At 44.0% G+C, this 17,676-nt stretch overlaps 1 protein-coding gene across 1 annotated transcript; it reads right to left on the reverse strand.

The window, feature by feature from the left end:
* Window positions 1-1,056: 1,056 nt before the first annotated feature.
* On the reverse strand, window positions 1,057-17,183 carry T265_04061 (hypothetical protein; the record flags this gene model as incomplete). The annotated part of the gene is made up of 12 exons (XM_009168696.1): window positions 1,057-1,271; window positions 4,013-4,070; window positions 7,950-8,059; window positions 11,420-11,505; window positions 11,744-12,025; window positions 13,986-14,056; window positions 14,532-14,633; window positions 15,157-15,262; window positions 15,433-15,478; window positions 15,777-15,891; window positions 16,935-17,012; window positions 17,052-17,183. The coding sequence occupies 12 exons, from the start codon at window positions 17,181-17,183 to the stop codon at window positions 1,120-1,122; spliced, it is 1,338 nt and encodes a 445-aa protein (XP_009166960.1).
* Window positions 17,184-17,676: the final 493 nt, after the last annotated feature.

Below are 17,676 nucleotides of genomic sequence, written 5' to 3' on the forward strand. Positions count from 1 at the left end.
TTATTCGGATCAGCCACTTGGGGCTAGTCAGTGTATTGCCAAACCACCAACCGTAAGTTCGCGAGTTAAAATCCCCTTGGGGCTTGTGAGATGCACATTGCTGAGGATGAAACAGCTGTAGTGTTCCTCTGCATAGACAAGTCACTTTCCGGATGAAACTTGAAACCTTCTCATCACCTACACTGATGCGCTTATACTGAGCAAGCGCTATCCTGAATGTCACAGAGCGCCAGACTCCGTTGCTATCGCCACCTAGCGTACACGAACTAGATTTGAGGGTGTCAACAGATTGATACTCATTGTTCACGCAGCACTTATAAGTAAACGTGGCGAACCGAAAAGGAATATACCTAAAACTATGACTGTTTCATGCGCAAATAGCAGTGAAAAGCTGCAGAAACAAGGTTAAACACGTCCGCCACCATTAGGTGTACCAGTAACGGCAGAACATGGGTCCTTGGGAGGTTAAAAGAATTCCAGTAGTTGCTACAGAGAGATGATGGATGAGATAAGAATAGCCTATATATTGCTGACAGAAGCCCACGGCAGCTCCTGGAGTTGTTTAGCTGCTTGTTTGAAGGACAAGTGAATTGTGCGCTCATTGCATTTCGGTTGACCAACGCAGGTGGAGTTTGCAATTATTTGAACAGGTTGAGTTTCTACCAAGCCTCGTGTCATTCACTAGTATAAAAGTGGGGACGAAGGCGTACAGTTCACGTCCTTATAGCCAAAAAGAACGTGGATGTGGGGTGGCAGGTATTTTCAGTGCATCCAGCGGAGGTCCGAACTCGGGGCCTCAAAATTCAAACCTACGGCTTCATGCACTGGGTGCGGACGGATGATACAATTGAAATAACAGTTACCTATGGATTCCGGTTCACAATTTGACTGATGCACGTAAGGTGAGGCCACAACCTGCCCCTATTCGTTTAATTTCTCAGTTGTGCGCGTCCTTATTTGTAGGCTGCGTGTGTTTTCAGCCTTCATCGGAAGTTTAAGAAGTCGCAGTCAGTGCATTGACTTAAGAATGATACGAGGCAAGTGAATACACGATATATTAATGTTGTTCAGGCACCTATGTGAGGAAGTAACAGCGTGAAATCAAGGTAAAACTGAACGTCAAGTAACAGTCCATGTGCAACGCCACTCGTCAGCAGAAAAATGTAGGGAATCCAAATTCCACCGTGGAGCTGGAGAGGTAGATATGTCCTGTATTAATTTTCCCGACAACAGCTTTGTCCATTCCAAGGTCATTTGGGAAAATTCCGTTACTGAAAGGGAATGAATAATGAAAAGGCAATTTGCGAGCCTTTCTTACTGGATTGGGTTCATCATGATCCTCCTCACTTACCGCATCACTCGTGCCTTATAACCGCATACCAACAGTCTGCTGACAGGGGCCCGTTTAGGAGACAATTTGCTGAGACTCTATTGTTAAGCGTGGTTTTCCTGTGCTAATTGTAGGCTACCATCACCCGAATGTGAGCTTCTCATACCTTGTTTAAAAGTCTAATAGTCTTTAGGCGGCAGCAGACAGAAACCGCCTCACATCCGTGGAGGTTTGCTTGGTATACTGGAAGTAGCGATTGCAGCTCATAGAGCAAAATTATACTCTGGACGGATGCCAACCTCGTTAACAGGTTTCTTTGTTTACTAAATGACATAGGGCGTTTACAAAGCTTCAGTGAACCTTTTGAAAAGTTTCATTCAAAACGTCGGTTCTCACAGTTACGTTATCGCAGACATTCACCGGCAGAGGCTTGATCGACGAAATTACTGACGCACCGAGAACTAGTGTCCAAGTGTGCAAGTGAACTCGACGGACAAAGATACTAACCGTGTGGCGAACATAAGCATTACATGGCAGCAAGGGCATCTGTCACAAGTTGCACTTCGCGTGGGGCAAAGCGACTTGTAGCTTAGTTTGAGCACCGAAACGCCTTACAGTGGACTAGGATAAGCTGAACCTTCAGAGAAGTGGTACCCAGCTTGCAATCGAGAAAAAGCTGTTTCCTACCCACGGCCGTCCCGATTTTTTCCACCTTAGAATAGTCAGTGAAAACTTTTTTCGAGAAGGACAAGAACAATTAAATAACCAAAACACGTAATCCGCTGCCTCGTATACTAATGCACTTCTAACGAGGCCCTGGCACGTAAACAGCGGCTCGGTTCGTTTTCTCCCTCGGCCTGAGACGGCATAATACAAGTTAATTACAACAAATTTACCTAAGAATGCTAAATGTGAAACTGGCAGCTGTCTTTCGCTGAACATGAAAATTTGCTTGCGGACGCTCAGTCACCGATTGCGGAGACATCAGTGCGCAAACGATTGGTGACCAGACGTCCGCAAGAAAATTACCAGGCTCGGTGAATCGATCAACAGATACCTGATCTACAACCAAATAAGTATGACACTGCAATCAACACATGTATCTCTGGGGTTCTTCATGGACTACTCGTTTTAGAATTGAGTGTTCCCATACACTAACACTTCACAGTCGCACTTTTGATTCCTGAACGACCACGATTTCCATTCCAATCGGTCAGACTGGGATCTTCAGATGGGTATTGATGGAGGTGAAATCGGTGGCCAAGGTTCACCACAGGAGCTGTCTGAACGAATACCGTATTGATCGCGACTGTTGGGCTGTATTTACAAGAGATAGTTTTCTGTGAGCGCTATTTGAGGGCCACATCACGCCTGCTGTATCTAGAGCATGGTGGGTGTTTCAGCGCTGACCGGCTCTTGTGAGTGGAATGGGCGCTGCAACCGGACCCTGATTGGCAATCATACTGGACTGCTTAATTGCGCCCTGGCTCGTGTTTCTTTCAGATTACCAACACAGACTGCTGCTCTGACCAGTACCGATTTTGCTGTCATTCAACCCGTAAGAAACAGAGGCCAGTTAGGAGCACATTCAGGAATGGAACAATTAATAGCAGATATCTAGTAGTAACTTTTCTCTTTGATTTTTGTCATTTCCATAAGGAAAACAATGACAGATAGGTATGTCATCCAGCGTCGAGAATCGATCTAGTTGTGAAGTTTTCGCAGTCACTTTTCAACTGGACAGTTTTACAGCCCAGGAAACCGGCGAAAGTGTGAATTTTCGCTTCGTTTAATTAGTTGGAAGGTGCCTCGTTCGGGGAGAAAATTCACTCAAATTGTACCTGAAGCCACCCAATTTTATCGCAAAGTATATGTCCAAACTGGAAGGTCTGATGGTGGTCTAATGAATACACCGTTTAGTGTGGGACTGTTTAAAGCCGGTGCCGGATGACTGGACAGAGATCATTTTGGTCACATATAATCAGTTAGAACAACTCACATCTTATGGCCTGTATGGGTAACGAGCCAGTTTACGCGGAAAACCCGACTGTTGAGCTTAGCGGATGTGTCAAGTGGAGCAGCAATGTGTGACTAAACTAATGGTAATGGGCGACAGAAGGAAAGATTGCAGACGGTTTGATGCTGGACGGTGAACACAGTAAAAGAAATAAATCAGTCCAGTCGAATTTGACCTTTGTGAATCTGCTAGATCGCAGAGCACGCGTCTTTTATCGTTATGAGATATGCTAACTCAAAGCAACGTGTGGGAGGAATAAAGGTTTACATAAGACAAACTGAACTACGGATAGCTTGTACTTCTCTAATTCCGATTGCAAAACCCATGCACCTGGTGTGATGGGTTGAGAAGAAGATGGGTTGAACAGGTACCAGTGCAACAATGCCGTTGGACTATCATAAGTAAATAAAAGTTGGACAACCACAAGGCAAGGATGAATCAGTATCCACAAATACGAGGCTAGTTCTGTGACTTCACTGTACGGTTACAACCGTTTACTTAGCTGCAACTATCCACAAATCTTTTTCCACCAAGTAAGGACAACAGCGAATAAGGTAAGTTATACCAAAGCGAAAAGATTGAACTTTACGGTGCCATAAAGTGGAAATATTTGTGAGGATGGAAAAAAACTAACCCTATACGATTCAAACAACGTGAATTCATACCTGTTTTTGATTGTCTAATTTTCTTGACTTCTTCAGTCGGGTAAAAATTAAGGGGAAGCTGGAAAGGAAAAGAAATTGTGCACACTACTCAGCAGATAGAATGAATTTGCTAAAGTAACGACAGGATATGGGCGAGGACAGTCGTAAACCTTCGAAAGTGAACGATTTACCCTTGTGTTAATGCGCAAGTGCCACATTCAGAGGTTTGTTGGCCAGGCCAAAGAGAGCAGAGTAACAGTTGGGTTCTTCAAAATACTAGCACTAGTAGTGGTATCAGTGCTCACATGCGGCTCTATGAGGGAAACCTGACCTTCAGACAGCAGAATAGCTTGTGGGGGGCCGCAATAGGTTTATTTTGAGGCCATACCGGGAGTTCATCCCAAATAGTGTGACTATAACGAATAAGAAAAGGTGAATTTCGCCTGAGAGGAACACGCGGTGCTCTTGAACTTAAGGTAATTCTCAATGCGCAGACATTAACCGGACTACTCGAACAATTCAATTCCAATGAATTGGTAGGGTAGGCTCATCTCAAACATTTGGCTGCATGTCTTGTTCACTCCGACCCTAGTGTAACTGTCGCAGATGTACTTTTAGTGAATGGATCGTGGCCAAAAATGTCCTAATCATCATAAACGTCACCTTACAAATTGGTAATACACCCTTATGAGAATGAAACTGTGGAGGCGGGAAACGCAGAGAACGTTTGTTTAAAAAAGGTTAACTAGTGATGGGTCATTCGGCAGATTATCGACCTTCAATACTTGGTATGTCAAGGGATTAGGCCATGTGACTGACTCCAACTACGCCGACCAGATGTATCCGAATAGTGGCAAAACACATCCCGTTGCCGAGCTTTCCAGGACTCCACTACAGCCATACCAATAAGTGTTGTTTGTCAAGCGCCTACATTACACTGATCAACAGCATTTTTTAATCAGCGAATTGCACCCGGTTTACTCAGCCCATTAGGGTCACAGCTGCACGTAAACCATACACCCATTTGTGTGAATAACCAACTGAATCGCATTTGCGGTATTTACGCTTAGGATTCTTTCGCCGACTGAGATGATTGCTAATTGTACATAAACACTGCGCTTCGTTCCAGTAAGAAATGTCTAGTGAGCAACTTGTTAGTAATTGCACACACGAAGCGTGAAAGAACATCTTCGAGCCGAACATCTGCGCTGAAGGCTCGTGGCCAATAGCGAATAATCCCCGGTGCAAGCAACGCACACAAGACGTTGAGGTAGTATCACCAAAAATAAAATTAATTCTATTTCTATGGAAAGCCTCCATCATGACGTGCGTTAGAAAACTGTAGAAGTAGCTGTCGGCTTTTGTGCAGTTCGACAAGACAAGGTTTTCGGTTCAATCCCATTATCCTTGGAAGCGCTTTTATTCTCAACTGACTTTCAAACTACGGTGGCAACCGGAATAGCACAGGAGCTGTTTTCAAACAGTCCACTGGGCTGGAAATCTCATTAAGGTAACCAAATGGCATTATCACTTTTTGAAATACTAGCTCAGCGATCAAGAAGTAAGCTACTGGCCAGAAAGTCTATTTTGAATCGCTCCTACCGTCAAGATCACACAGACCAACATTCTTAGCTTATTCCCTTTCTTCGGCGTTTTGAACCAACCACGCTTCACGATCAGTTGTACCTGGCGTCGGACGAGGCTTCAAGTTGGATTATGCTTGCGACCGCATGGAATATGTCACCTGGCCTCCAGCAAAGTGACGATCCGATCGGAAATCCAGTGACTGAAGAGTGGTTTGGGCTGTACCGCGGTAGAGTTTTGGATATCTCTCTGGGGTGACCGTTAGCATCCGATATCGGACCAGCAGGCAGACGTTGTAGGATATGTATCTTCGTCTACGAGGTTTTCAGTGGCCAACTGGGTTGTTTTAGGTTAACAGTAAAACATCAACGAAAAGCAGTAAACGACAAGTATATGACTGGAGTCTACACGGGCTCTCAAGAAGGAGCGGTAGGTACTGAACCATTCTGGTCATCCGTCTATTTGGGTTTTCGGTTGGTCCATTAGTGGCCACCACATGGTCAAATGATTCCTTATGATTCAAAATTTGAAGTTTGTTATCAGAAAATAGTTGAAGAAAATAGCTGAAGTAGGCGTTTGTAGATGACACGTTCGTTGTGATAAAGCGAGATAAGGTGAGTGAATTCTTTCAATATATGGACACTGTGAACCCTCACATAAAGTCTAGTATGGAGCTAGAGTCCACATCTGGTACACTTGACTTGACTGCATGACACACAAGAGTAGTGGAAATCAACAGATAGCGGTGCGGTCTTAAACCACTGCTCAGCACATCCAAAAGCAGTATATGCTAGTATAGTTTCAACGATGTTTGGGAGAGTGAAAGCACTGTGTACAGGGGAGGTCGACCGAAGAGCAGCACAACTTGAGGTAAGAAAGCGTCTTCAAGATCGCAGATACCCAGCAGGTTTAATTAAGTGGTAACTAAGACGGGTATTGGTGCCTACACCAAGGCCCAACAAGGAGTGAGTCGGAACAGCGGTCATTCCATACAAAACAGGGACATCTAAAGTCATTAGAGGGATACTGAATACGGCTCACATTAGAGTGGCGTTCCAGAAGGGAAAGACTTAAGCTCGGTGTTGGTGCATTTGAAGGATCGCCTTCCGGTTGATAGGACTAGGAGGTGTGTATACAAAATAAAATGTAACGACTGTATGAAGGTTTATATAGGTCAGGCAGCCGGGGAATTGCACACCATAATCGGTGAGTATAAGCGTTTCACTATCAGACTACCGAAAAACGCAGATGAGTACAAGGCGTCAGTCAAAGATTCGGAAAGGGTAGGGCATCCACTAGACACTGGCCATAGGATAGATTTAGAAAATATGGACATCCAGAAACGGGGTTTAAGATTCACACCACAGGGACTGGTGGCCGAGGCGCTGGAACTCGCCAAGCACCCCAGCGTGAATAGAATAGAGGGAGTAGAATTTGCAAACGCGTGGAGAGCGGTCTTAGATCAACCGGGATGACACGAGGCAGTGTGCAGTTATCAGCGAATTAGTTTGGGTCCAAAAGTACAAAATCCAGGCAGAGTTAGATCCAATTAACCACCCCACCGCCATTCCCGAAACCAATAGTCCCGGCACCCTGTGACGAATACAGGTGAACGGAATATGTGAACGACCCCAAGAGGAATTTTCCATTAAGTTGTCCTAGGCTGAAAAAGCAAGGACGAAAAATCCGGGTTCATCATGAAGACAAATCCCTCTAACCAACCTACCGTAAATCTTAGCCATCCCCACTGATCAACAAACAGGAACATCAGACTGAACACCCAGCACTGATCAAGTCGGCTAGTCATAAGAAATCTCACGGATGGGTTCCCTGACTGCCTTAAAACCCAATCAACCTACTCACTTACTCACTTGGCCTGACGAATCTTTTGTGTCAAAAGCGAAACGTTACCCAACAATAAATCCACCGACTGTTTACCAAACCGTTCTGAAACGATGAATTCCCAACCGGTCACAAATATTTTCCTATTGATTGAGGACCGGTCGCCTCTTGTTCACCATTTTTAAGCATATAATAGTTTGAGTACATTTGAATTACGCAAGTGGTACTGATTGCAAACTAAACGTCCCTGACCCAAGAAAAGAGATCATCCCTAGGGAACCACTTCATAGAAGTGAGAAAGCGAGCACAATGTCCCAAACATGAAAACCTGATGGAGTTGTTACAACTGAGAAGAATTTGAATTCTGGAATCTCGAGTCACAGTGAATTTGTGTTTGTAACATTTAGGCACATCGCTCTAGCATTATTGCTACAAGATAACCGGGAAGGCACAAAATAGGAAAACCGTAGGTATAGAACCATGGTGAGTTCTGATTGAAGCTCATCGAAACTACTCGACAGTGGTAACTCACTTTATTCAAGAACACCAACAACTCAGCATGCAACATGGACATCAGTTGATCCATGAGCTGACAACCATGGACCAGAACGATGTGAATCGTTAACGGTGAAGAGTTTGGTGCTTCAAACATAAGAGGAAATAGGGTCATGTGTTTTGGAATTTGAAAAAAGACAACCAAGAAAAACGCGAACTAGACTGCTCCCCTAGGACAAACTTTGTAAATAAAACGACGGCCGTGGAAATTATTCCATTTTCTGATAAACTAAAGGTGGGAGGTAACGAGAAATTCCACCGATAAAGACCAACTGTAAGCAGCGATAGAAATAGGCATCTCGAACACATATTCATCAACGAGTGAAGCCTCACGAATCTTTGTTTACCGGAAACATAGTGTGACAGGCGCTTGGATAAAGCGTAGGTAAGCCGTTTGAAAAATATGACTGTCAACAGCCGCTCAAAACCGATGCATGACCACCTGATCTGATCAGCAACACATTTGTTCAACGTCTTGAAATCAGGCAAACAGAGGCAAACAATGTACTTGTCTCTGCAAATTGTTCTTGATCACTGTAGTGATTAAGCTGTACACAGCCTGCTGAAACAAGATCATCGGATTGTATGCTATGTTGTGCTTCTTACTTAGTTGGCATGCTATGTGTGTGAACCCGTAGTGATACTCAAAAAGGTACAAACTAGCCGTGATGTGCGGTGGATGTGTAGCAATCGCCAAAACAAGGAACCGTTAAAGTAACTCAAGGAAACACTGTGAAGTGAAATGAACCTCGTTGCCAAGAAGGATCCTGGAAAAGATCTCAAAAAACTGGAAATCCGTTGAACCAAGGCTACGAAGATCAGTCGGAAAGAGAAAACAAGCTAGAGGTGAATGGCGAAATTGTCCCGTGCAATGAAATGTGATAATAGAAGGAAAGGGGAGACTGAGAGCTTTGTTCAATAATTGTCCTGCCGATTCGCTGACACCTATTTACGTACCTGAGATATGAAACGAACGTACAAACATACGTCCAGCTACTCATACCAATCACGACTCATGAATCCATACCCCTTAGTCGCATCCGGGTAGTGACGGTTAGCCCGAGGACACTCTAGTTACGATATAACGGATTCGTGAACCTCACAAGTTCGAGACCGTAATAGGTCAACGGAATCTCATGGATATACATCTGAGAAAATGAGCTCTTTTCTTGGATGATAGCTACTGTTGCTGTAATGCTATCCAACTGGTCCATTTTGAAGCAATGACCATAGTAGTCTAAAGCCACGAGTCAATGCTTCCTTTCATGCTCAAAATGTTCTTTTGAAGCGAACTTCCATGGATACCGTAGATTCTGCGAACCACCGTTGTTTATATTCTGTCATTAGCGCGACACACACTGCACTCTAAGACAACCTTCTGTTTGGCTTGCCATCCCCGGCCAGTAATACAACTCAATGGCTCTTTTGATAATTCCGTTAGCTCCCGTGTACAAACTATACGTGCCTTAGAATTATTTCTTAGCCTATAAGCGATCCTTAGGTCACTCAAGGCGAAGACTCTTAAAAGAAGGCCAGCAACTTAGGCAAAAATTTCTATTTTGTTTATGACAGACCTACAACCTACATCCGGCAAGTGAAAACCGAAGAGTACTGTACAGTAGTCTCATTACTGTTTGCAACCGGTGCCTCAGTGATAACTGTGCTAATTCGCTTTGACAACTTTTTTGTCCGCTATCTCAGCACCATAGTACCTACTTGTGAAGCAAATATCCTGTTGGATGGGAGGAATTTGTTCTGATAATTTACCATTCCATTCGTTCTGAACATCGCTTAGGTAGGACATTAACAACGGAAATGACAACGACAAGCTTATGAACAAATCGAATTAACCTCCTCTGAAAAGTATTACAGCCTGAATAGCTTTCGAAGTCCTCTGAAGGAACGACGCCAGCGTGGTTAGGTGGCCTGATCCCCCATCTTGTACCAGAAAAATGACTGCATTCTGCGTAAACATGAGCCAGCTTACTTCTGTTGCTGGACAACCGACGATGAACTGGCTTTTGTTAAGGTATCGGCCCCACGACGTAGGTCTCGGGATGTGTCGTCTCGACTAATAAGTTATTCACGAAAAGGGATGGCTTTCGGTTGCTTGGAATGTCCTGACTTTTATCTAATTCGTCGGTCCATCAACTGGTGTAATTACCCGAAAGATGATTCCTCAAAGTGATTCGGTTCGCAGTTGTTCGAACACTATTTTCGGAACCTATGCAACTGATTAAGCAACAAACATTGATTTATATAAGATTAACAGTCTGAAGTGCACCGGTACGTAACCCAAACCAGCGCCAAAAGAAGAAATGCCTTTTGTAATCTGCCAAAACAGTTACGGCACAAGGTTTTCACGAGCAAACTCCATAACCTCGGTCGCCTTCAAAACTAGAATGGGTCTGAAGTCTTGGAAGGTTACCACAAGGTCAGAAGCGTAGATATTCTCCTTTCGTACACTATCCTTTCTGTGCACTGATAGCAATAGACGTGGGGGCATTTCACATATGCAGACTGGCTCCAGCCAATGAGAGGAGCGTAGACGCAGTGACAGATATTGATGGAATCGGTGAAAATTAGCTGTGCAAGTTCTTTGTAACTCCACTCAAGAGCACCTAAACTGCTGCGCACCAGGGTTCCTCACACTGAGTCGAGCATATTTCTTTTGTAAATGGTTTCGGCGGAAGAACTGTTTTTTCAACTGATCCAAGCGTGATGGGGCGAGAAGGGTCCACTAACCAGAGGGTCCGTGGTTAGAACCCAACCTCTGCATCTCGACTTCCCCTGTCTAGGCTTCGGCAACCTGGCAGCATCCCAGCCCCCACGCTTTCTTCAGGTAGCATGGTAGCTAAGCACTAAAAGGGTTCTACCGCTGAAAGATTTTTTATCCAGGCGCCATTTTTAGAATGTGACCATCACCGGTGCCTGACACGTTGATTATCTTCAAAAAATCAGTGCACTTATGTCGAATCGAATGCCATCTCCGACTGCGTGCTGGAACAGCGTTCGTCGAAGTTCCTTCAACTCCGTACCAAATTCACTCAAAAGTATAGGGTTTTCAGCCTTTCTTTCGGTGTTTACAATTCTCTGCAATTCTGATAAGACTATTCAGTGGTGCCACTGGCGTCAGTGGTTGGATTTCATCCGGAGGTTGATAAGTTGACCTCTGATACGGTGCCCAAAAGACGAGTCTTGTTCAGGAACCACTCACTGATGCAATAATCAGTCAACCTTCTTGGAAGTGAACATGCCTGGTTAAGCAGGGGCACAGGCTTCATCTCAGTAAACGTCCGGTCACTTGATCTACGCTGAAAGTGCTACCAAGACGCCATCAAAAAGGATTATCTTGAGCGGCAGCCTACTTCACGCAAATGAATCGAAATCACATTTAAACCACGTGAAATGGGGTGGAATAACTTCCGAAACAAGGAGGCAACTTACAATGTGATGTTGCCCGCCAGTTGGGGCAGTAGAGCAAATATTTCTCTTGAGAAAACACATTGATCAAATCCTTCAAGTTGTACTGCCTGAAGTATAAACAGATAGGGATAATGGTACACGCCAAGCCAATGAGGTTATGTTCTGACCTTGTTGAACATTGGTACTGAAAAGCTAAGTGGGTAAATTTTGAACGTTCATAATACAGATTGGTAACTTTTTTCAGATCATTCTATTTGGCTATCCCCCACAAAGCAAAGGGGAAGTACGTTTAGGATACACACAAACACCAATACAGAGTGAAACCACTCTAGATTATCAACTCACTCTTTATTGGGAAGTGTTTGCAGGGAACAACCAAGATGAATACGCGCGTTGCTAGCAGGAAACAAGATGGGTTCTCGTGAATTTACCCATTCGATGGATGGGAACGGGATTGCCGTGGACTCTGAAACGCTTGGGCCGTGAAACAGTCGTTGTCTCAGCCATTGTTGGACTGCGATATGGAAACGGTTGCGATTGAAGGTGGATAACCTAAGACATTGAACAGCCCGATAGTTGGCGTACACATGAATAAAGGTCAGGATGATAAATCCAGTCCAAATAACACTGAAAAGTGGTGAACGTAAAATGCGACAAATAGTTACAGGTCGATATTCTGCTCGTTAGGAACCACGTGTAAACTTCAAGGAAAGACGAATCGCCAAAAAGAATCATACTGAAATGCGAAATTACGGGATGGCGCTGCAAAACTAGTCGGGAACGAGGAATCACATCAGGAGAATAAAAGTTGAGGCCCTGAGTAAAGAATTGGGGCGCTGAATATTCAACACTTTTCCTCGCAGATGTTATGGACCAAATACTTCAAAAAGTGTGCGAGGCAAGTAATGGGGAGACCGGATAATGCTGAATTCCTGTTTGACACTCCATGTACTCAACTGAGAAAAGCCAAAGGAGGGTCTACACTGCATCACGGTCAGAAAACCTTACGAAAGCCGGTTTAGGTATCTCACGTCAGAAGAATCAAATCCACACTCGGCTACTGTGACTCAGTATATGTGGCAATCCTGCTGTGATTACGCAAATCTAAAATGCGAATTAAAAGGCTTCAGTATGAGCTAACCTTGCGAAATAACAAAGATAGACAATCGCATCATATTACTTTTCATTCGCCCCATATTTTCCTGTTTTCCAAAGCATTTTCCCATAATTGCCTCAGACGCCTACTGATAATGTGTCAAAAAAAAGTTGGTGTAGTCCGACAAAACAGAGAAAACGATGAAAACAATAGATAGGTTGGGAGTAAGTGGGCACAATGTTAACGACTACATAACTTTACTGCGTAACTGAGATATCCTGCTATCCATCATGTGGACGCCTAATATTTCCCGCCTAGCGAGTGTCTGAGACGCCCTAATACGGTTTGCAGAAGTTCGCTTTTAAGTTATATGCACACTAAACCGAACTTCTTTTCGAGTGAAACGTGCAGCAAAGACGCCTAGTCAAAGCCACTGGCATCAAAAATGGCCGACAGATTGTAGCTGACATAACCGAAGCAGAAGAACGACTTGTCAGCTCCGCGAACCATCCGAAATAATCACTGACTAGCAGCTTCGGAACTGCAATAGTGCCCAGCAAGCACATATTCTTTGTGTCCTCCATAGAGATAAACTAAGCTGTCACCTACCAACATACTCAACCATTCTGTTCTATGTTGTTTAAAGGGCTGAGAAAGGGTATGAAGTGCCCATGAAGATTCGGGTGCTGATTACAACTTAGTCCTTGAGTTCGTGTAAGGTATATGCTGAAACTTTTGACACTTGCCAACTTGGTTGCTACATTTATCCCTTCCAAAGGACCTGAATCAGGCGAAATGTGGTAGTTTCTTCCCACAACAGTCTCAAGGCCCGAGGTGGTTATCATGGAAATTTCTACAAAAATCGGTGCGATTGAAGTGAGAAACAAGAAAAATGACTCCCAATTTTACAGATAACCTTAGAAAATATTCCACCGGGTAAATAAATGCTATAAAGGTGCTTGATATGTCTTTAGCTTTCAGTGGACAGCTGCCGCATTGGTGGAGTGTTAGAGAATCTAAGGAGGATTTGTGAGTAAAAGAGCCGGAATGACTCATTCTTGTTTCTCATGAGTGGTGATCGGTTTGCATATCATAATAGGTTTTGGGTGTACTGAAGACCATGCCTCGTCCTTGTGCTTTTCCCTGGTTGCTTGTTGTTTCACGGACAATTTTGAATGGACTATTTCCGTTTAATACATCACATTACCGTACTAGAGGGAGCTGCAAAGTTTATCACTGAGACCAGTACTAACAAGAAAAAATCGTTCAGATGTAGATCCCTTTCGGTACCTAAGTTCCATGCCACCAGAAGGAAGCAGGAGGGATACTGCCAGGTTGCCTAAGCCTGGACGGGGGAAGTCGAGAGGCATAGGTCGGTCTCGAGCACCGGACCCCCCGATGAGTAAATTCGTGCTCTAACCACCGGGCCTTCTCAACCTACTGACCAGAACGATTCAGAGAGGGGACAATATTGCTGAGTTCATGACTCACCTCCAATTACCAGTTACAAAATACACCACCGAGAGATTGAAGAACAAAGCCAGCAGATTTGACAACGTTTCCTGACAAGTAAAGATGTGAGAAAAGAACTGACAGTTAGTTCGACATGATATCAAGCACGAAAAATGGTTAGAAACAAAGGCCTTATTTTACAATTCGGGTAAGCGATAAGCAAATACGTTAGCTCTGTGTGCGTGTGAATTATGATCCTCAAGCTATCGAGAACACCACTGACAGAAATCGAATGCCGGAATCCAGAAATAGTACAAAACTCAGTGACTAAGAAGTACGGTATAATGGTAGTGTGGACTGCAGAATGATGCTACGACAAGGCCCTCAGGTGCAACAAATCCAGTTACATCATCGTCCGCTTAAAAATGTCAGACGAAGAAATTGGGTGACAGTTATCGAGCCCGTATGAGATAATAAGCAGAAGTAAAGTACAATACCCGATGTTTACCAAAATGGGCAAAGAACAGGTGGGGTGATGAACACAAGTGTAGGAGCACAGTGAAGAAAAATGTGCAAAAAGCCCACCTGACTACCATCCTTTGCCGCGACGTCAGCTACGTTGTTATCCAAGGCCTGATGAAGAGTGACGGCCGCACGAGTTGCTCCTCCCGCAACACTTACAACTGACTGCAAGGAAGAATAACGAAGAAAGCCAAATTTCCAGCCAAATGTATGGCTAAGGTGCGCATATTTTCTCTTAATTCACAATGGTCAGCCGCCATATGAATGTATGCCTATTTTCTTATTTAGTCCAATGAACAATTTCAATAATTCTGCAAGACGACCTTGAAGAGTCATGGCATCCTTCCAAAGAATGGTCACCGCCCTAGACAGTCCGGGGAAACGCTTTCCATAAGCCAGGGTTCCGTGTGCGAACAATCCCCTCCCTAACGCTGAACAAAGCCGATTTCACAAGGAAGCTCAGTAAGAAGACAGTGCAACGCGGGACGCCAAACTAAATGGCCTGGGATCCACATTGGTCATATAAGCCTAACAGGATTGGCCGTGAGCCTGATCATTCAATCGCTTTGTGCAATAGCAGCACCCGACTGGTACGCCTCATAGAAAGCACCAAGTATAGAGGCTCGGTTGAGAAAAATGGACAGAGCATTCAGCTACAGGCTATTCAAAAAGGTACAACTGCACCTACCTTACATAGGTTGGCCACGCAGATGATAAACGTAAATACTGACGGGAAAAACGAAGACGCTAACTCAAGAAAGAGCGCACAATCGTTGATGATATCTGCCAACAGTCTGTAATACAGAGAAGGCAAAATTAATATGGATTTACGGCAAAGCAGCGTTCTAACAGTGGCATAAAATGCATCGAGTTTCTTACCTCCAACGCTTGCAGTCACAGTCCAAATTACTTCTGTTTACAGAATCAACGAAATGTTGTTAAACGAACAGGACTGAGAGCTTACCCTTGCCAACCGACAAAAACTATTTTGCCGATCATACCCGATCCATCTAAGTAGGAAGGATAAGAAACGTACGAAAGTGGATGGGAAGTAGTTTGGACTGTTGAAGACAGTGAGCCGCTGGAAACCCATGACAGCACCTCCATAAATAACTATCTAGAATTCTACAGCAGAGCTGCTGAATCGAACGGACATTATCAAGTATAGATGGGCGGCAAACAGACCACAGAGATATCTCAGAGCCAAAGTACTGCGATTCCATTATGAAGGAATTGGAATGACGACAAAAGGTGAGTACTATGTTTGCACCACCAGACGGAGAACTGCGCGACAAATGAGTTACTCACCCTTCAACATCCAGGACAGGCTGGCTCCAAGGATGGTTGCCTTAACATCACCTACACCAACGCCGATGAGGACGGATTGCGCTGCTAGGGCGCCCGTAACACTGCTAGCCAGAGCCTAAGGAAAAAGAGGAATACGAATTAAAAGCAAACTAGAAGCAAGTTGTATAGTGGATCTATGAACAAGTTGAATCGACCTCAATTTACAGAACCTCCTGCCAGGAGTGGACCAGATAACGCAAAATAGGTCCTCTCTGGTAAAATGGACCAACAGTACTCCAGCAGACTTGAGGATCAGTACAATGTGGAGTAATGAGACGCAACAATTACCAAAAAACAGACAATGAAACAAAAAGGCTTGCAAACATATAAACGTAATTTTTGTTCACGGCATTTTATGCGTTTGTAGTAAAAGAACGATACATGTCCGGCAGTAAATGCAAGCCACTCAGGTAAATTTGTTCGGTGTCCTAGAATCCATCGGCTCTCAGGTGCTGTTATCGTAAAACATTCACTTATGAAAAACACCTGTACCGACATAGCATGAAGTTACAATTGAATACACTATTGTCAACAGACACATGAGTGACTCAGTCAGTCTACAATGAAAGCGATTCATTGCGCGGCCACATTGGTGCTACAAAACACTCATTACTCGTTGGAAAGAACTGTATGCACGTACGATTCGTCCCTCATTCCTAAGAAGCATGAAAACCCGACGGGTTCAACATGTTTTGGGTTGTGAACTAGGATGTGTAACAAATGAAAAAGGATGACGGAAAGCACGAAACAGCATACAAACAAGGAATGAAAAGCGTGAGTGGAAGCATGCATCCAGCTGATCACCGGTGAAAAAGTGTTTTGCACCATAAGTGCTTTGACCAGAATGAAGTGACAAAAATTGTGAAGATGCAAGAAAGGCGCCACAAGCTAAGGTACATTATCAGCTGTTCCACAGAACAACCTGTTTTCACACAAGAATTCGCGACTCACAACCATTTATCGCCTGGTAAAGCAAGGGATTTTCATGCAAAAGTCGATTTCCTGGTGCAATTGATAGAGGGATAACATTAGCTATAGAAGCCAAATAAATATCTGCTGCAGACTGAGACAGACTGATCACATTGGGTGGGTATTTTAAAGTATGTGAATCAAGCTCACCTGCACAGTGTCCCATATTTGATATTCCAAATAATCTGGACTCACACTATTCGGATAGCCTTTGGGGAGGAAAATTTTCTGCATCGTTCAATTTGGGAAAAAGGAGGCCGCACAAACCTTGAAGGTAAGAGTTGAAATGTAATACCGGATGGTCCTCCATAGAAAAAACGGATTTTCACGGGAGGGAACGGCGATCCGCAGTGAGTGACCATCCCCATAGGTTTCCAGTGCAAGCCTTCGGTCAAACATAGGTTAACTGAAACAGGAGCAGTGAGGAATGGCGACATTAAAAGAACCAATACTTTGCATTCGTTCTGGTTAGCATTAAAATTCTAGATTTTATTACGACGTTTTGAGACAGAAAAGGCCAACTCAAATGAGAAAATTCTTATGATCGGCTGAAAGTCTTGTTGGGATTTTCATAAGGGAAACTAATCACAAGGTTGCTGAAAACTCTTCGATAGCACACGATCGCTTTCACCCTTCTTGGGATTCATCTAGTGAGCGCAGTCCTCGAGCTTCCGTCAACATTGTGTTTTATTTGAAACTTGCGAGAAGTTTCACTTATGAAAATATACTGCGACATCTTGAATATCGTACCAACTGAAACATGAGGCGGGCTTTGTGCAGCACATTCAGTTGAAGAATATCATAAACGAGAGATGAAAACGCATGACTACCACTGTCCCAGTGTGGTCAGTTCGAATCTCTGGAGAACTAGCCTGTTTTGCCACTTTCAGAT

This window comes from Opisthorchis viverrini, assembly GCF_000715545.1.
Source record: "Opisthorchis viverrini unplaced genomic scaffold opera_v5_63, whole genome shotgun sequence".
Taxonomy (NCBI): domain Eukaryota; kingdom Metazoa; phylum Platyhelminthes; class Trematoda; order Opisthorchiida; family Opisthorchiidae; genus Opisthorchis; species Opisthorchis viverrini.